General features: G+C 55.4%; 1 protein-coding gene across 1 annotated transcript; it reads left to right on the top strand.

Annotated features, from left to right (window-relative positions):
• Positions 1-419: 419 nt before the first annotated feature.
• RAB8A (RAB8A, member RAS oncogene family) lies at positions 420-19,251 on the top strand. The gene is made up of 8 exons (XM_004277611.4): positions 420-890; positions 5,552-5,612; positions 7,498-7,558; positions 11,835-11,912; positions 13,392-13,481; positions 14,060-14,125; positions 15,635-15,685; positions 17,902-19,251. The coding sequence occupies exons 1-8, from the start codon at positions 554-556 to the stop codon at positions 17,992-17,994; spliced, it is 837 nt and encodes a 278-aa protein (XP_004277659.2). The 5' UTR covers positions 420-553; the 3' UTR covers positions 17,995-19,251.
• The last annotated feature ends 1,077 nt before the right edge of the window (positions 19,252-20,328 follow it).

The raw sequence follows: 20,328 nt of genomic DNA, 5'->3' as shown, positions 1-20,328 counted from the left end.
AGGTTCGAGGGCCCTCCAGGGGAGTCCTGCGAGCCTCAGTACATAGCTTGGTGGCTGGAGCCTGGCTATCTCTACGTAGGTCCCCTGGCCAGCGCCGAGGTCCCGCAGCACGTCTCGAGGGGACCTCGCTTCGACTATGACGGCGCCCCTATTCTCCTTTTCTCTTTGGTTCCCCCTGGCCGGACGTGGAGACCTCTAGACTACCAACACAGCCACGCCGCCTTCCCGCGCTCGTCCCGGTACCAACTGAGGCTGCGCGGGCCTTGAAGGGCGGGAGCCACAGACCACACGCGCGTGCGCCCTCTGCTGGCGCCCAACAGTCTTCCCGGCGCGCTTGCATATGCGCCCCAGACCCCGCCCCCGGGTTGAGGGAGCGCGGAGCCGTTGGCCATGCTCCCCGCCCTCCCCCTCCCATCGGGGGGCGGGGCCGCCCCAGAGTGGAGGGCAGAAGGAGGGGACACGGGCTGCCACGCCTCTGCCCTGTCCCCATTTGAAGCCCCTCGACTCCTCACCGCTGGCCAATCGCAGTCCGCCCTGTCCTGAGCGCCGGCCAATGAGCGGCACGCTCGGGCCGCTTCCGGCTCCGTGCCCAGCTCGCCCCTTCCCCACGTCTTCCCGAGACAGGCGGGGCGCGGGGGCGGGCGTCGGCCGCGGTGACGCGCGTCGGGCCGGGAGCCAATGGGGAGGTGGGATCGGCGCTGATGGACGGGCCCAGGGGCCAGTGGCGAGGCGCTGGCAGCACTTCCCGTCGGGGAGAGAGTGTAATATGGCGAAGACCTACGATTACCTGTTCAAGCTGCTGCTGATCGGGGACTCGGGGGTGGGGAAGACCTGTGTCCTGTTCCGCTTCTCCGAGGACGCCTTCAACTCCACTTTCATCTCCACCATAGGTAGCAGGGCTGGGGAGCGGCCGGGGGCGCGGGAGGCCCGGGCCGGGCGCGCCCCTGAGGGGCTGGGGCTGAGGGAGCGGCCGGGCCGGATGGGGAAAAGAGCAGAGGGTCGAGGGAACTGGAGGGGAAAAGAGCAGTCGCCTGCACCGCCGTTTGGCGGTTCCCGGGCCATGGGCGGGGTGGGCACCAGGTGCCCATTTCGCAGATGGGGAGACTGAGGCACCAACCCTCAGCCTGCTCAAGGAGTGTATGGCTTGGACGAGGTCTTGGCGCCCGTCATGTTGTTCTGTCCTCTCAGCATACCTTGAAGCAGTTCTTTGGGGTCCTCGTCTTACAGAAGTGGAAACTGAGGCACGGAGAGTTGTCCATGGGGAAAGGACAGTGACAAGTGACATCTGATCTTACTGAGCATTTACTGTGTGCCAGGCGCTTTATGTGCATTACCACACTTTCCAGTCTTCTGTGTCAGGTGCTGTTATGAGTTCGTTTCACAGTGGAGGAATTTGAGGCTCAGGGAGGATACTGGACTTGCCGAAGGTCACTCGGTCTACAGGTGGCAAGGATGGTATTTGTACCTGGGTGTGTCTGACCCTAAACTCAAGGCTCAACCATCCCAGAGAGATGTGAGCACAGCTGATCCACTTTGAAGCCAGGACTCCAACGCAGACCTCTCCTGCTCTTTCCTCTGGAATGTTCAGGGGTTGAGCCCCTCTCCCTGACCCTGTTTCCCCCATGAATGAATTTCTTCTGGAAGGAATGGTGAGAGGGAGTCCAGACACTTCCCCTGCGCGGACTTCCATCTCACTCGAGGGTGACAGAAATGGCAAGTGACAGCCGCCTGCCCTGGGACCTGTCATCCGGAGGAGATGCCAGATAAAAGCTTCAGTGAGAAACCAAAATCAGCGGCTGCCGCAGACAGCCCTGACTTCCCTATCGCTAGGCCCAGGACACCGGTTGTCACTTCGCAGAACAGCCTTTCCTGCAGGGCCAGCCCACATTGTGGTTGAGCAGAATTGGCTTGTTGCTTCCCAGTTCTGACATACACAAAAGTGGAGCAGACTTCTTCCCACACCACAAAAACAGCCATTGCCCACATGAAGAGTTTGACTTGGAAGTAACACCCATCAAGCAGAGTGGCCTGTAAGCTACGCAGTCTTGCTCTGGAGTGGGGAAGCAGGAGAATGGTCCCCAAGCCCAGGAGCTGGAAAAAACCTGGGGAAAGGGCTTTGCTTTACCCCTGTGTACCTTATCTTCCTAAACCCCACAATTAGCTGCTGATTCCATCCTTGCCATCCTCCAGGAGCTGCACTTTGCAAGACACTTAGCTGCCAGATGTAAAGAGAATTGGGCTGGAAATCATCATGCCTGGGTTCCAGCTGCTGTTTGCCCTTGAACAAGCACTTCGCCTCTCCGAGCCCTGTTTCTTCAGCTTAGGAGTGGTGTTCTTTGCTTTGGCTATCGCCTGGATTGTGGAGGATCAGAACTATACAATGAATAGGGGGTTGTCATCACCACTGCCAGAGACCATGGAGAGGAAGCAGAATGTCTCTTGTAGTGACCGCATCCTTCCCCTAGGCACATGTCTTTCTGATTCCTCCCCGTCCCTAACTCCAAGGTCAAACTTTGGGATAGCCCCTGCGTCCCCACCAATCAGGAAGTGATATTAACTCCTGGTAGACTGTGGCTCGCTCTCAAACCCAGACCTCAGTTTCCCAGAGTCAGAACGTTCCTAGTGAGATCAATTCAGGGGTTGAGTGGTTTGTCTGTTTTTTAATTCTTGACCAGGAAACCCAGTCTAGTCCTTTAAGGCTCAGAGGAGGCCAGCCTCCACTTGCAGATGAGGACATAACTTGGGCGAGGTCGTCTAAGGAGGTGGGTGTGGCACTCAAACCCAGGTTCCCTCCCTCCCATCCCGGGATTCTCATGACATTTGTAGCCTTCCTGCAGGCCTCTGTCTTCTAGGAAAGTTTAATTCCCCCTGACCTTGAAGTTATGGCCTCATGACTCTTAGGCCTCGTAAAGTTTACACTTCCTAATTAAATTTGGTGTGTTAATAAAACCCAGGAGGAAGATAGAACAGAGTGATGCTTTGGGTTCTGTGGACTGAACAGTGCTTCTTGATTTCATATGTCCTGTGCATCTGTGAGAGGAGCGGGGTATGTTTTAGGAAGAGTTAACACTGGGTGGCTTAGTCCTGAAATACATTCTGATGCATAGAGGTGATTCTGTATGGGCACTGAGTGTATCTCTGTATTTTCTGTATAGATCAGGGATTAAGTGGCTGTTCACTGTCTGCCCAGGTTACATTTTGCCGAAGCCTATTCTCATAGGCTCCGTCAATCAATCATTTGTGGTGTGAACTTGGCCCCGTGGCTCCTGGAATTGGCTCTCCCCAGCCTGGCTCAGCTCCCAGCTCCTCCTCAGGGCCCCATTCATTCATTCCTTCAGAGAAGTGGTTGATGTACGTGAAAGTGCTTACTTGGTAAACTGTGCGGCACCACGTAGATCCCGTTGCGCTTTATTTTTTCATCCAGCCATCTTTCCCCAGTGCCTGCTGTGCACCAGGCATCCGCCTCAGTGCAGGGGCTGCAGAGATGACTGGGATGAAGCAGAGGGAAGCAGAACTGTAACAAAGCCTGTAGTCAAAGTGTCTGTGCAGGATGAGATGATCGGCTTCTAGTAAATACGTACTCAGGCCCTGCCATGCATTCATGAGATGCAACCATGAATAAGACGTGTGAGTCCCTGCCCTCCTGGAGCTTATGTTCTAGGAGACAAAACTCAAATACAGGCTTATATTCCCTGTGGTCCGCAGGACAGCTCCTGAGGTGGGCAGGGATGGAATTAGCATCCTCATGCCGTGTTCTGAGGGGGTCAGGCCAGGCCTCAGTCTCAAGGCTTCACAGGCAGAGATTTAGAACCAACTCCTGGGGGCAAAGGCTGGATTTGGCTCTTACCCCTCCACGCAGGCCATTCCAGTTGGCAAGTTTTGCTCCCATGTGCATGGAGCAAATACGCAAATCTACAATGTCAGGGATAGTGCGTGAAGAAGATGCAGCAGGTGAGGGGAGAGAGGATGGTTAGGAAGGCTCCCCTGAGGAGGTGACTTGAACAGAGACCTGAGTGAAGGGAGAGGGGAGCCAGATGGCCATGGAATGAAAGAACATTACAGGAGGGGAAGGAGCAAGCGTAAAAGCCTGAGGCTGGAACACGCTTGGGCATTGTGGCCGGAGAGGAGGGCAAGAGCCACGGATGCTGAGGTGGCCAGGTTAGGAGCGCTCAGGCAACTGTTTTCCCTTTATTCTGGGGCCCAAGAGGCGGTGGAAAGGTTTTTAACCGTTTAACGGTTTTATTGTTGGGAATTCCCAGGTGACCTTGTGGTTAGGATTCCGGGCTTTCACTGCTGTGGCCCAGGTTCAATCCCTGGTTGGGGAACTAAGATCCCACGAGCCACGTGGCGCAGCCAAAAAAAAAAATTACGAAAAAAACCTCAAAACAGTTTTATTGACGTATAATTCAACTCACCCGTTTAAAGTGTACAAGTCAGTGGCTTCAGGTATATTCACAGAGTTGTGCAACCATCACCACAGTCAGTTCTAGAGCATTTTCATTATGACAAAAAGACACTCCACACCCCTTGGTCAATCTCATTAATCTACTCACATCCACGCCCCAGCAACCACTCACCTCTTTTCTGTCTCTCTGGATTTGCCATTCTGGATATTTCTTATGAACAGAATTACATACTGTGTGACCTTTCACGTCTGGTTTCTCTCACTCAGCATTATGTTTTCAAGATTCATCCACGTTGTAGCATGTGTCAATGCTTCATCCCTTTTTCTGGCTGAGTAATATTCCACTGTAGGGAAAGACCACATTTTGTTTATTCATTCATCTGTTGGTGAACACACTGGAAGGTTTGGAGCAGAGCTTAGCTTGGTGACATGGTTGAGTGTGTGTTTTGGAAGCTGGGGAGGGGATTGAGGGGACAACAGTGGGAGCCTGGAGAGCAGCCGAGGAGGCTGAGAGCACCCTGGTCCTGGGGAAAGGGGCCTAAAGCCAGAGGGCGGGAAAGAAGGAGGGCAGCGTCAGGAAGGCTTCTTGGGAGGTGACCTTCCAGCAGGTCTTAAAGGAGGAGAAGTTTGCCAGGCTGACAGGCGGGCAGGGTAGGGACCACCCACAGAGAAGGAACAGCACGTGTAAATGCTAGAGGCCCACCTGCATCAGGTACATCTCGGGGCCCAGCGTCCCGTGTGCTTGGAAGGCTGGGTGCAGGTGGCTGGAAGCGTGGGGCTCTGGCCCGAAAAGGGCTGTGGAGCCTGCTTCACGAGGCTGCCTCCCGGGAAAGGGAGGAGAACACGGCTTTGGCACCTGAGCTACCTGGGTTTGCCTGCCAGCTCTGCCCCTCACCAGCTTCACTCTGTGCAGCTCCTTTCTGCCCTCTGAGCCTCAGCCTCCCCTTCTGTGAGAGGAGAAAGTTCGCTGGGTGCCTCCACATTTGTTTGCGGGATTCAGAGATTCCCACGTGCCCGGCAGGTGCTCCAGAAACCATGACAGCTGTTACCTGCACAGGTTGTCAGCATTCGTCCTAGGCACAGCTTGGGAAATGGACTGACACTGATGTGCATTTTTTTCTTTTCTTTTCTTTTCTTTTCTTTCAGGAATTGACTTTAAAATTAGGACCATAGAGCTCGATGGCAAGAGAATTAAACTACAGATATGGTAAGATTCGTTTCCTTCATCAGCCGCTCACCCAGCGAGTGCTTTGAGCCCGAAGGCCCTGGTGCCCCGCCCCCCTCCCTATGACCACGGCCTCCATCTCTCTGTGCCCAGCCCGGACACATCGGGCTTTCTTCAGAGGCCCCAGGAACGGTGCTCTGCTTTCTGCTGGGGCTTAGAGTCTGTGTCAACCCCTTCTGAGGACATAGCTACCAGTCCCAGTTCCGATGTGGGCACAGTCTGGGCCTGGGCTTCAGAGCCACCTGCTCCCATTGAACTTGGAGAGAGCCCTCCTGGTGGCGGTGAAGGCTGCCAGGATAGCAAGATACCACAGCCCGGCATTTCCTTCTAAGCCTATCAGCTCGCTGAAGAAGGCCTGACATCGCTTCCTCTTTTGTCTCCTGGGGACGCCCAGGCCTCACTTCCTAATACAGAGACCTGAAATCCCAGAACTGAAAATAAGCTGAGGCCAGGCCCAGCAGTGAGACCTGTTTCTGTTCTGCTCACCTGGGGTTGACTTCCCATGCTACATAAAATCAGGGAATTTGTGAGTCCCCGTCACGGATGGTGACTCTGGTCAGCAGCCCACTGCGCTAGGAAGGCTGGGCTCAGATGGTCAGAGGGTAGGAGAGTCCTGCCTTGCAGCCACATCACTTGCAGGGAAGTATGAACCCTGAGCAAAAGAGAGAGAAGTCACATTTGGGAGAGTGGCTCAGTCCTTCCGGTCCAGGCACGTGCCTGCGGGTGGGAGGGCTGCCGTGAGATGGACTGTGAAGCCTCCCTCCCAGCAGCTTGTCTCCCCAACTCAAGTCTCAGAGCCTGGACACAGCCCCGCCTGCCCAGCAGGTCCCCTTGACTTCAGTTGTATCCGCCTCTGAACCTGGCTTCAGAATCGAAATCTGGGTGTGGCCTAACCAATCCTACTGAGCTCGGGCGGCAGCAGCCAGTCTCTGGCCGCCTCGTAAGTTACAGGGCCGTAGAAGTTCCTCTATTTACAACACGTTGGCTTCCCAGCAGTCTCAGTGCCCAAGTCCAAAGTGACACTATACCAGCAAGCAGAAGCTTTTATTTCTTTTCCTCCTGTCCTCGTGCTTCTGCTCTTAGCAGTCGCAGTGGGGTTAATGACTCTCTTAAAATTCTTCTAGAACAGTCATAAAGTAACTGATCATAACCGCTAACGTCACCTGCTATTGGCGGCAGAAAGTCTACTTAGCCCCAAATGAGGTGTGTCTGTACAGTCCAGACATGCAGAGCCCTGCAAAGGGGGAGGTGCAGGGTCAGAGGAGGAGCCCTGGGCCCAGAGACAGAAGACGTGGTCTTGCCCTGGCTCTGCCACTGACCAGTTGTCACCTTTAAACCAAACACTGGATACCCTCCATGCCAGGAGCTGGGCTAGGCATGGGTGCGTGTTACCCAGGTATCTCCACCGTACCCACGAGGAAGGACTTTCCCCCGACCTCCACCAGGATGGCGAGTGTGGAAGTGCTTCCTAAGCCCCGCTGAGCTCGACCAGCTCAGCCCACCAGCAAGGGCTGTGTTCCCGTGCCATGTGACCAGCCTCTTCCACATACAAGGCTCCAGATTTTCACAAATAATAACATCCAACCTTGGCTCTTCTGTGGCCCAGAAACTCTGGGGAAAATCCCCAGGACGACAAGATGTAGCAGAGGAGTCACTGCCACATCCCCAGCCAGGAGACATCAGACACCTGCCCAAGCCACAGTTTCCTTCTCTGTAATAATGGGGGGCTGCCCCACAGCAGGATGATGAATCAGGAGATGACCTGCGAGAAAGCTGGGCGTCCATACTGGGTAAATGCCCCTCATTCTCACTGTGACGATTGTTCTCTTTCTGTGTCGCTAATATCCCTTTTTCTCCTCATCGTTAGGGACACAGCTGGTCAGGAACGGTTTCGGACGATCACAACGGCCTACTACAGAGGCGCCATGGTATGGATTGGTTTGGCGTGGGGGGGTTGTCTTTTTTCTTTTTTTAAGTCAAAATGAACATCCGTGCCTTGGATACTAAAATCTGGATGTTTCTGAGGAGCCCGTGCTCTGGCTTCTCAGGGGTCCTTGGTCCCAGGGTAGTTTTAGGAAAAGACTGTGTGCCCCACCTCTGCCCCCTCGTCCTCCATACCTCCCCTTCTGGCTCCAGAAACAATGCAGGGTTCAAGGAAACCTAATTCTCCGGGAATGAAGAAAGACACAGGAAGCCGGTTCTTCCAGGTGAGGTCAGAGAAATCAGAGCCAGCGTGCCCCAACACTTCGGAGCGCTCACGTGGCCCGTGTCAGCCTCTGTGGAACTTGCTACTGAAAACTTAAAGATCATCCAGGAGCTGACTTGCTCAGGGCTGTTGGCTGTTAACATCCATTGCCTGCGCCTGAGGTGGGGTCATGTGATAGGAAGACTCGTTCATCATCCCTCAAATTTTTTTTTATATAAATTTATTTATTTTATTTATTTATTTTTGGCTATGTTGGGCCTTTGTTGCTGCGCATGGGCTTTCTCTAGTTGTGGTGAGCAGGGGCTACTCTTCATTGTGGTGCGCAGGCTTCTCACTGTGGTGGCTTCTCTTGCTGAGCACAGGCTCTAGGTGCGCGGGCTTCAGTAGTTGTGGCTCTTGGGCTCTGGAGCGCAGGCTCAGTAGTTGTGGCACACAGGCTTAGTTGCTCTGCAGCATGTGGGATCTCCCCAGACCAGGGCTTGAACCCGTGTCCCCTGCACTGACAGGCGGATTCTTAACCACTGCGCCACCAGGGAAGCCCATCCCTCAATTTTTTTTTTTTTTTTTTTGCGGTACGCAGGCCTCTCACTGATGTGGCTTCTCCCGTTGCGGAGCACAGGCTCTGGATGCGCAGGCCCAGCGGCCATGGCTTACGGGCCCAGCCGCTCCGCGGCATGTGGGACCTTCCCGGACCGGAGCACGAACCCGTGTCCCCTGCATCGGCAGGCGAACTCTCAACCACTGCGCCACCAGGGAAGCCCATCCCTCTAATATTTTTACCGAGCACCTTCTCCAGGCCAGGCCAGAACTAGATGCAGAGGGCAACCTGGATTGGGCCAGGGTCCTGTCCTCGAGAGCCCTGAGCTGGTCATGCACCTGCGAGGGGTAGACAGAGCAGGGTGCTTGGGGGCCACGGGGAGTGGGAGGCAGATCCTCAGGACCTTGTTCAGCCCTCTGGGTCACCCTCTGAGCTTGGTCTCCTTACTTGGAAAGTGGAACAGAGAACAGGAGTATGCTCCAGGCAGCTGTGAGGATAGATGGCCAGCTCCCCATTTCCAGCTCCCACTGCACTCCATCCTTTCCATGATGCACCCCATCAATCAGCTATAGACCCGTTTCCTCCACTAGGCCATAAGCTCCAGGAGGGCTGGGCCATCTCTTGGTCCCTGCCACATGCACGGTGCCTGGGACCATGCTGAATATGCGGTAGGAGCTCAGGAAATACTGACGGATAGCAGAAATGAATAGAGGCATTAAGTATTTAGAGCATCCCACACAGCGTCTGAACATAATAGAAACTCAATCATGTGGGTTGCAACCTTAGTGCTCCTCATTAAAATTAATTTACTGATTTTCCCCTCACCTTGCTTTGCTCTGGTGGGGCGGGGGGCCTTGAGGCACTGGGGTCCTGGGGGAGCTTCTGCATACCATTCTGATGTATGGCCTCAGGTAGGCCCCATCCCTCTCTGGGTTGAAATAGCACCCCCTGCCCCATTCACCAAGCCCTTCCCTCCAGCAGGCAGTGGCCCCAGGTCTTGGCCATAAAGCCCTGAGTGTGGGTGCCATATCATCCCCATTTTACAGATGAGGAGGCTGAGGCTTGGCACCATTCCAGGCCCTGCTTAAATTCACACAGAGGGTAAATGTCTGGGCTGGTAGTGGCTGGCCCTTTCCAGCCCCCACATCTCAGCCAGCCCCTGACGAGGCTGGACTGAGCCATCTGTAAGACCTTGTCCAGCCCCAAGATGATTGTATTCTCCTAGACCTGCGGTAACCTGTACAGAAGCCTCTGGCTGTGTGTGGCTATTTGAATCTAAACCAGTAAAAGTAGGACATCCAGCCCCTCGGTCGCACTGGCTGCATTTCAGGTGCCCCGGAGCCGTGTGCAGCCAGTGGAGACCATGTAGGACAACACAGAGAACATTGGCAATGTTGCAACCCCGTCATCATCTTTGTCCTTGTGGCAGTGGACCCTTGGCTCCCAGATTTGGGGAGCATCGGGTGTCTGGTGTCTTTTTGTGAGCTTGCAAACAGATATGGGGAGCTGTGCCCAGACTGGGGCCAGGAAAATGGTCACTTGGAGCCCCGAGGGGAGCTTCACGGAGAACCTGGAATAGGGTGACACTATGTTTTCCAGGGACTTCTGCTCTTTCCTGATAGAGAGCTCTATTCACTGCCCCCGACACCGCAGAGGTAAAAATCTGGGACCTTGGAATCTTGCATACATGGTGCCAGCCTAGTGGCAGTGGTGGCAGAATCCTGGGCCGTCAAAAGGGCCGGTCCCTGGATAAAGGGGCAAAAAGCCCTCAGAGCCCTGTGGCATTTCTTGCCCCTGACAGTGGGAGGCCAGCTGCTGCGCGGAGGCCCCAGTGATGCTCGACTCACAGAGTCCATCCACCAGTGTCTTTATTCACTCTGGCTTTGGCTGGAGCATGTCACACATCACGGCCACTAAAACTCCTCCAGGTCCTCCCGTCAGCAGTCTCTATTCAGTCTCCCCAAGAGACCACTGAGTGAGGGTTCCCAGATGGCATTTTTGAGGGGTTGTGGCTGTAGCAGGCTCTAAGGCCACTGTGCATATCCCCAAGGTCACAGCGGGGATTTGGAATTGCAGCGGCTCGCTTGCCCTGTCTGTGTGGTTTTGTCACACACCCTCACCCCTGCGGTTATCTGCCCAGCACACAGGGCCCGGGTTCTTACTCTGCAAATTCAGGCAGCCTCAGAGACGTCTTGGCCAGCACCAGAGCTTGTGGATGGAGGGCTAGGCCCTTGGAGCAGGTAGAGTGAAGGAATGGAGTGAGCCGGGCCTGGGCAGGACAGCTGGGGCCTTGGAACCCCGGGGCTGAGCCGCACCGGGGCTGGCGATAGTATTGCTGCAGGCTGGCTCACCACGCGTGCCCTGCGAGGATGTCCAGGGCAACACGGGGACTGTCGCAGGGTGGCCCTGAGCGTTGCTTGATCCTGATGAGGACCCAGGGAGATTCCTAATGGGAGCCAGTGTCATCAGCTCCTTTAGAGCTGGGCTAGAATCTTAGAGGTCACCTCTTTCTGCACCTCAGTTTCCCCTTTTATCAAGTGGGGATATTTGCCTTTCTCCTTGGCAGTGGCAAGATTGTGGGCTCAAGCAGAGATGGGTTCACTTTGCAGCTATTTCAGAACCCATGTACCGTCTCCCAGCTGCTCACGCATTGGTTATGGAATCACAGAGGCCTCAGCACTGCCTGCCCCAGTGCTTGAAGCCAGCCCCGACTCCGGTGGGGTTGTTGGAAGGCACGTGGGCATTAGGGTCTGTCCCCCCGGGCTTAGACCCCAGTTGTGTCCTTTACTCTCTGTCGTGTGACTGGGGACAGGGACCTAGCCCCCCACCCCCCAGCCTCAGGTTCCCCATTCTCACAGTGCAGACAGTGGGACCACCCGACCCAAGCCTGTGAGGCTCAGGGAGACCCAGTTGCAGTACCTGGCTCATGGTAGGCACCAGATGAGGGGTGAAGCTGGGGCGACCAGTGGAGGCGGCCCTGGCTGAGCCCAGGAGATGACTCAGGGCAGGGTGGGGGGCGAGTGAGGGTGTGGAAGAGGCTGAGCATAGCCAAGGGTTGGCAAGAGGGGGAGCCCGGTGGGCATCAGGGCCATGGAATACAGCCTGCAGAGCAGGGGGCTGCAGGATGCGAGGCTGAGAGGTTGGCCACTGGGACCTCGCTGGCTGCCGAGACACACGGGCCGTACTTATCCTGCCAGTAGTGGGGAAACAGCAGGGCTCCTTTGTAAGCATAGGTATGGTAGGGTCTGGTCTGCGGGGTGAAGGGTCACATCAGTGGCCGAGGAGCAGGGGACTGGAGCCTGGGACACCAGAGAGAGGCTAGTGGTGGAGCCCAGCAGAAGGAAGGGCCCCGGGGATGGTGTCCTGTCGGGGTCCCTGCTGCCCACCTTGCTGGGGCCTCCCCCTCAGAGGGCTTGCGGCTTGTCCAGAGCGCGTGACTCTGTCTCCCTCTGCTTATTAGGGCATCATGCTGGTCTATGACATCACCAACGAGAAGTCCTTCGACAACATCCGGAACTGGATTCGGAACATTGAGGAGGTAAGGCTTGGGGACCCCTCCCATGCACAGGAACCTCCCACGCATCCTCTCCTCAGCCCTCACCCTGGAGCTTCCTGGTTTACACATGAGATCACTGAGCCCAGAGGCACCTAGAAGTAACTCGCTGGGAACAGTCAGGGAGACGGGAACCCACGCAGTCAACCCTGGAGAACACGCTGGCCCGGCCTCATCACAGAGCAACCCTGAGAGCCCATTTCCCCAGCCGGGCTGTCGGGTTTGGGCAATATCGAGGTGAAGGAAGAAGGATATCCAGTCACTGTGAGCATTTGGTGCTTTCTAGAGAAGGAAGGTTCTAGAGTCGGCATGACCTTTGTATCTGGTGGGTGTGGTGAGGGCATGTGTCAGGTTGGACTTTGAACTGCAGCGGAGCAGGATTTGAGCTGGTATGAGCTCTGTGTGCCCATGCTCAGGCCAGCAGCGGCAGCTGCCTGTGGAAGGAGACCTTGAACCCCGAGGGAAGAGAAGGCGGCCAGCGCCGCCTCCCTGTCCCAAAGCCAGTGTCGTCACCTCCCCGCTCTCCACAGAACTTACCCTCACCCTCAGAGCCTCCCTGGACAAGGTGCTTGTGGCTTGTGATGACTCACCAGGTGGGGTTCATGAAGACACGGCAGAAGGTCACATGCCAGCCGGCACCTGTGAGCAGTTGCACTGGGCCACCTCCTGATGACCTCATTATTTCCTGGCAGGAGGCTGCACCTGGCCTGAGGAGGGGGTCCTCACACTGGTCTCTGTGGAACTTTTCTGTTCCGGCCGGTAGGCGAGAGAGCCTTCCAGTTAGTAGAAAGTTAGGGAGCAGAGAGGAGCGCGTTTCCCTGAGACCAGATCTGAGCTACAGCAAGAAGGGCCTTTCTGATGGTCCAGTCCTTCAGGAAGCGAGGCCCACTGGGTTGGAATGTGGGGGCAGGTTGGAGGAAGGGACCGTTTCCAGGCGTGAAGGCAGAGTTAAGGGAACGCCAGGGCACAAAGGGCTGGTGGCGGCCGAGGTCTGCGCCCACCCCCCGGCACAGCCTGTTTCTGGAGCCCAGAACAGGGGCGCTGGAGCAGGGCAGAAGGTCCCAGGACAGCAGCTGGGGTCGCCAGCAGAGGAGCCGGGGAAGGAGGGAGGCGAGCAGAGGTCAATACCCCAGCCCCACTTGCCTCCCATAGGCCAGACCTGGCCGGGAGTCCAAGGACAGCCGTGGTAGCCTAGTTGGCGTGGCCCGTAGAGAAGCTGTCCTTGGCAGCCAGAAGGCGTGCGCTTGGTCAGGGTGGCAGCCAGAACCCTGAACTCTGTCCTGGCACTGGCTCAGGGACATAGGACAGGCCTCTCAGCCTCTCTGAGCTTCAGTTTGTCATCTGTGCAGGGTGTGCCTAGCAGTCCTGACACCATCACTCTGATCTTGGGGGGTGGGCTACCAGTTGGTTGGTAGTCCGGTCTGACCTTACCTCTCACCTCTACCATCTGCCCCTCCCCTCCAGCACGCCTCTGCAGACGTCGAAAAGATGATACTTGGGAACAAGTGTGACGTGAACGACAAGAGACAAGTTTCCAAGGAACGGGGAGAAAAGGTAGGCATGGTGGCCGGCTTGGGCCTGGCACTGCCAGACACCTCGGGACAGAGGGACCTCAGCGTCTGGGGTTCCCTGCATGGAGGCCAGCCCTGCCCTGCCCCAGAGGACCTCCCGATTGCTTACTGATGGTGAGGCTGGGCTTTTGGGGAAACTCTCTTAACAATCTTTTTGAGCATAAGATGACCCATCTTCTGGGATGCAGGGCTTGGCTGGGCACGCAGATGAGTCGGTTGTCCAAGTGGGGCACATGCCATGGGAAGGGAAGGTGGAAAGCACACGCCCAGCCGGGCTTCAGGCTAAAGACCGAAAGCAGCAAGAGCTTCTGGGTGTGCTCTGCTTGCTTCTGCACAGCGTCTCGTGGGGCCCGTCGAGGCCACAGCGGGCGGAGAACAGAGCCATGGTTTGAGCCAGGCCCCCTCTACCCTCCTGCCACGGACATTCACCACCTGCTCTCCACTGGTGGCTTGAGGGAGCAGACCCCACTCTGTCTGTCTGTCTCGGCCCCCCTCAGGGCACTGTGCAGAGGTCTGGGTACCTGGTCGCTGATGTTGCATGTTTATCTCCCTCCCTCGCAGCTGGCCCTGGACTATGGAATCAAGTTTATGGAGACCAGCGCGAAGGCCAACATCAACGTGGAGAACGTGAGTCCCGGGCCCACAGCGCCGGCCCATTAGGGCTAAGGATCGGGCCTCACCCTCCAGGGAGGCTCTGTCGCAGGGACTGGTCACAGCTTCGGCTGCCTCTTGGACAGACGGCTGAGAGGCACTTCTTGGGCAGCACTGTGTGCCAGGCCTCTTGCAAGGCCCAGGGGGCCTGGGGCCCATGTTCTGACATCAGCAGGTGCCAGCCCCAGCTGGGCACCTAGGACATGATCTCACTGGCTCTCACACAGCCCTGGGGAGCAGGCGCAGTTTTGCAGGTGGGGAAACCGAGGCTCAGAGAGTCTCTGCGCTGGCTGGCGCCCAGGCCTGCCTCCGGGTTTGTGCTTTCGTTCACACCACCCGCACAGACAGGGTCACAAGCCCATACAGAGTAGGGCACCCTGACCGAGCCTTGGCCCAGGCCTCCTCCTACTGTCCACCAGCAGTGCCAGCCCTGCAGCTCACCTGCCTTCTCCTCCTCACCGCCACTCCCGTGATCTTTCCAAAATGGATCTTCCACGCCACTCCCAACCTCAGCCCCTGCGCGAGGCACAGAGGGCCCTCCCTAGCTGGCCCCAGCCAGTGTGTGCCGCCCACAGCTCAGGCCTCGCCCACCACTCTCCGTCCCTGGCCGCCTGTGCCTCACCTTCCTCCAGGCCTTTGCCACAGTCCCTACGCCCCCACCTTCCCATCAGGGACCAGCCCATGTGGCCCCTTCCCAAGGAGGCCTCTGCCGTTCCCCAGGCCCGAGGCCCACTTTAGGCATCCGCAGCACCCCGAGATACCCTCCGCGACAGAACTTTCCACGTCACATGGGTGTTTGCTAAGACTCTGCTTCTCGCCGAACCAGGAGCCCCTCGACTGCAAGTGCTGAGGCCAGCTCGTCTCTATAAGGCCCGGAGTAGGGTTGGTGCCAGAGTGGGGTTTATAAGTGTTGTCCAGGTCGGGGAAGGGAAGAAACGGTCAGGAGCCTGTGACAGAGGCAGCAGCCTGGGGTCAGGCCTTCGCCAACCCTTGAAAGATGAACCTTTCACCCTACCTACCAGGCTTTCTTACTGGGCAAGGACCCAGAATGAAGCTCGTTTGGCCAAGGAGCCACTTATCTTTCTGCCCTGCCCCTGACTGTTAGAAGCGAGGCAAAATGGGCAGATAGAGCACAGGGGTCAGGGGCAGAGAGCTCGATCAGTCAGTTAGCCACTGAGTGCCTTGAGACAAGTCACTTGGGCACCCCCTCTCCAAGCCTCAGCTTCCTCTCTGACCAGCCAAGGGTGATCCCACCTTCCAGAGTCATTGGTTTAGGGGAAGTGGTCCAGGTGGGTGGGGGTATCCCTGTAGGGGCAGGAGGTGGGGCTGAACAGGTGAGACCCATGCCCAGGTCTCTGTCCTAACACTGTTCCCCACCCTGGCCCTGCTGTTGAGCCACACCCTCTGTGTGGCAGCGTCTAGGAACCAGCAGGCCCCCCGCCTGCTTCCCACTCCTGGGCTACTAACTACGTGCTTATTCCACAGGCATTTTTCACTCTCGCCAGAGACATCAAAGCAAAAATGGATAAAAAATTGGTGAGTGTGTGTCCTCCCCGGATCCCCACATGCATCCCTGTGGAGCTGGCTGGCATCGCTCTCAGTGGTGTGATGCATCCCCGGGCAGATCCTGCTTCTTAGGGCCCAGGTGCACCTAGTAGGGCATCTCTAGGAAGGGGGGTAGAGTTATCGGGTGTGGTGGGGACATCCACCCTGAACATGCTTCTCAACTTGATCTTTCCTCCGTGGCCCAGAGCTGCTCAGTACCAGGCGCTGCTCATTAAGCACACAAGCTAGCTGGGGACACCGGACCCTTTCCGTCCCTCTTGGGAGCCAAGCATGCACGAAGGTAGAGGGCCTCCTGCAGAAAAGCCCCCCAGGCAGGCCCAGAACCACGGTCCACCCCGTAACAAGGCCCCCAAGCCAGGCTCGTGTCTGACAGCTGCCAGCTTTCCATCCTGATGAGTCCAGCAGGTCGATAGCCTTTTTCTTCCTTCCAGCCCCAAATTCTGCAGGTTGTGACAACCTTCAGTGGGTGCCGGGGCCCTGAGGCCTCCAGGAGGTCCTGCCTGAATCCCTCCGCATCCACCCTTTCATTCATTTCTAGCTTTTCTGTTTACCACATGAGCAGTTTCACAGTCCCCAGCATTCAGCATAACTAGTGCTTTCTTGGTAGGGTCTGAACGCTGAACTATATTTTGGGCACGTTAGCGGCTAAATGCTGTCATGAGTCTTACTCCAAAGCCTCTGTTCCAGTGACCACTCTTCCCGCCAAGTGATGCTCCCTGTTGTCTGATACGAGAGCATAAAGCACTCTATTTGTGACCTGTTCTATGTCTGTGCATATAGGACTGCTCACACTATACAAAACGCCATTCAAGTAGTTCACAGCTGACTTAAAATGAGTGTCATTTTCATAATTCTAAGATGCTGTGAATTGAATTGCAAGGCACACGATCAATTTAGTAGCAGCTGTTTAGCCAAAACAGAAAAGAGTCTGTGTAAAACCACTGTACTTCTAGAAAGATTTTCTTACAATTGTAATTTTCTTAGAATTCTTTCCTCTTCAATAGAACAGTAAAATTTTGATTTTTAACAATCCTACTGACTCACTCATGCCCACCGGGAGTTACACGGAGCCTCACGGCAGCACTTTGCCTGTGCTATTGATACCGGCCTGTTGATGGCCTCCAGAATGTGCCGTATCCGTCCAAGGCATAGACTGTGAAGTGCTGATGTTCACCGTAATCCTTGCAGTGTCTCTTTTTTTCTTAACTAAGTTGCAAATCACCAACAGTTAAATTCTATTCATTTCCTACCACCTTTGTTTATGTTCAGAGTTGCAACCCCATACCACTTCTATCAGTCTTTTTTTTTTTTAATGTAATTGACATAGGACATTGTGTAAATTTGGCACCGTGTAGGCATTCAGCAGTTACTGTTGAATAAATTCAGGTTTTATCTGAGAGCTGAAAGATGAGAAGGAATTAGTCAAAGAAACAGGGCTGAACCTTTCCAAACATGGTGATGTGAGAGAAAATAGGATTTCAGTTCCCAGGGTAGGCAGGGATCAGAACAGAGGCTTCAGATGCCGGGCGACAGCACTGATGGATTTTCAACAGGGCTTGAGTTTAGGGCTTACCTCACCTGCAGCAGGGTGGAGGGTGAACTGTGGGGAAAGGTGGGGAGCCAGAGCCTTGGCACAGGGGCAGGGAGACCAGCCGGGTGAGTGAGTGGCACTGGGACCTTGAACCCAGCCACTCCAAATCCCAAGAGAGAGTACCTTTCTGCTGCCCTCAGCTGCCTCACTGATAGGTGCTCAGCACAGATGGGTAGATGGATGGGAAGGAGGGAGGGGTGGGTGAATGGAAAGAAGGAACTAGGGAAAGAAGAGAGTGAGATGGGTAAATAAGTGGTTGGAAAGATGTTGAGAGGGTGAATGGAAAGGGGTGGTTAGGTACGTGAATGAGTGATTAAAGGTATGAATTGTTGGAAGGAGTGATGGGTAATAGATAAAAAGCAGATCTATGGGTTTGTGAAAGATGAATTGTTAGTTGGAGGGGACAGTTGGATGAATGGGTGGATGGTTGGTTGGAAGGGGATGGATGGGTGATGGATGGTTGGTTGGAAGGTGACAGATGGATACATAGGCTGGCGGTTGGTTGGTTAGTTCATCAGTTGACTGGCTGGTTGGTTAAGAGACATAGAGCTCACGTTGCTCAGCCGTAACCTCAGAAAACCTCTTGTGATTTCAGGAAGGCAACAGCCCCCAGGGGAGCAACCAGGGAGTCAAAATCACACCGGACCAGCAGAAGAGGAGCAGCTTTTTCCGATGTGTTCTTCTGTGAGGAACGCCGCCTTACCCTGAGCCTCGCTCAGCCGAGCTGACTGTGCCTGTCCTGAGTGAGCCCCTCACTCAGCCGGGGCCCTCCCCCCTCACCACTCCCCGCCACGCCGCGGCCCCCGGGCCCGTGGCCACCAGAACACAATCGAGAAATTGTTTATTTTGGTAACTGATCTTTTTCAACTCTGGAGATGGAAGAAGTTAAGAATCTGCTACCTTTCCTGCGACATCCACTGAATGGGTCCACGCACCGTGTAAAGCTAGAGAGGTGGAGCCGCGGCACGGCCGTCAGTAGCAGCCCACACGGCAGGCCTCCATCTCTGGGCCTCGACATAGCTAGAGCCCCGCCGGGAAGCCCGTGCATGTCCCCCGCGGCAGAAGCGAGGCCCCCAAAGGCCAGTGATAGCTCCAGGGGAGCCCGTCTCTGCACCCTGAGCGAGGCAACTCACATCAGGCCCGGGAAGCGTCTGCCCAACAAATCCAACACCCGCTTTCACCTCTTCTCTCAGTTTTTGGACAAGTGACAGAAACCGTTATCTACTCCCCGCCCCCCCCCCCCGGCTCCACCCCCTCACCCCCATGTTAACTGTCAAACCAAAGGGAAGCACAAATTAAGGAAATCCTGAGGAAAGAAGCATAGAGTGGCCTTTCCTGTTTACAGCCAGGTTTGGTCCCGTGGTCCAGCCAGGCCTTGGGCATGGCCAGTAGGTCCCTCCACAGTCCCCACCTGAGCACTGAGGGGTCTCCGTGCATGCCACGGTGACCCCAAAATGCAGTCACACATGGCCCACCCTCAATCGGGGCACCTACTCCTCTTCGTCCTCCCGCTGTCTCCAAATCGGACGTTCTTTTCTAGAGATTTTTATTTTTCCAGATCTGTAGTGTCAGGAGGTGATTCTCTCCTTGATTTCCAACAGCAGACCCAGGTGATCGGGAACACACGCACCGCCCCCCCCAACCTCTTGGACGTGGCTGAGCGTGGGGTGGCCTGCGGGGCCCGACTGCAGAGCAGTCTGGGTGGGTTTTTAACTGCCATTGCTCAGTTCTGTTTTGACATCTCTACCTTCCCGTAGAGACTGCGGTCGGGACCAGGTAACCAGGTCAGGGGGGTGTCACCAGGGAGCCTTTCTTTTTCTTTGTTTTTGAATTAAAACCAACATACCAGCAATTGTCTGCTCTCCCCTTGGTATCTCTTAACATGCTCTGTTTACATCGATAAATGCACTTAAGGAAAACAAATTAAAGCTCATTTTAAAGTTAACGGATTTTTATGTCCACATTCTCTGTAGGTACACAGATGTGGCCAGATGTTGGGTTCACAGGATGCCCGCTATTTAAAACACAGCCCAGGTCAGCAGGGGCCTCAGGTCTGGACAAGATCAAAGTAGAGGTGGCAGGTTACCCCAAGCTGGAGGAGAAGGTCACCCCAAGCTCTGAGGAGGTGACACATTATCAAAAGACTGACGGGAGAATAAGCTTCCCAACCTGCCCCCTTCCCCAAACACACGCAGCACAGAAAAACAAGGAGGTGTCCCTCCCTGCAGCACCACTTCATACACCACACCCCCTGCTTAACCCGCTCGGTCCACATCAGTCCCCGTCATGCCACCAAGTTTCTCTCGTCTTGGTCCCTACTGCACCCATTTTGCCAAGTTGAGTGATCCACTCTGAGCCCCCCCTCACCTCTCAGGAAGTCTCCGCCCCATGATCCTGCTTCAGACCCACGGCACAACCAGGGGCTGAGCCTCACTTGGGCATGATCATGGTTCCCACCTCATAGGATGGCTATGAAGATCCCGTGAGGGCGCATCCCAAGCTAACTGCTATCACACTGTGTCATCATATTCATATCCATCATCATTAGCATCATTATTTGTCTTGTGCCCCAAGAGAAAAGCTCACCTCTCCTTTTACACCGTGTCTCTAATGGGGAACAAGTCATCCAAGTAGCTTACAGCTTTGAGCTGTAAGTATTTGCCCCATAATGCCCCAACATTCCACTAGTGGCCCCCCCCCAACCAGGTCAGGTGGCATCCTTGAACTCCTCACTCCGACCTTGTACCAGCCTCTTGCTCAGAGAGTCATTAGTATTCCTTGTGTCTAAAGACTTTGATGGGGTGGCAGGTGGGGAAGCAGCTCCTCAGCTACCATCCTCTTGTACCGAGACAGATGACACATTGGCTCTTTTTCTAATAACAGCTTTATTGAGATGTAATTCACACACCGTACAATTCACCCACGGAAGTGTGCAATTCAGTAGTCTTTACTGTATTCACAGCATTGTGCAACCATCACCAGAGTCAGTTTTAAAACGTTTTTATCACTCAGTACCCGTTAG

Source organism: Orcinus orca, chromosome 3, assembly GCF_937001465.1.
Source record: "Orcinus orca chromosome 3, mOrcOrc1.1, whole genome shotgun sequence".
In the NCBI taxonomy this organism is placed as follows: Eukaryota; Metazoa; Chordata; class Mammalia; order Artiodactyla; family Delphinidae; genus Orcinus; species Orcinus orca.
Note: the sequence above shows the minus strand (reverse complement) of the source record. Positions and strands in the feature narration are given on the sequence as shown.

Excerpts from the sequence above, each read along its gene's own strand:
- RAB8A (XM_004277611.4), top strand. The coding sequence starts at position 554 with ATGAGCGGCACGCTCGGGCCGCTTCCGGCTCCGTGCCCAGCTCGCCCC. Across the intron at positions 11,913-13,391 it reads GGATTCGGAACATTGAGGAG|CACGCCTCTGCAGACGTCGA; the intron begins GTAAGGCTTGGG and ends CCTCCCCTCCAG. Across the intron at positions 13,482-14,059 it reads CCAAGGAACGGGGAGAAAAG|CTGGCCCTGGACTATGGAAT; the intron begins GTAGGCATGGTG and ends CCTCCCTCGCAG.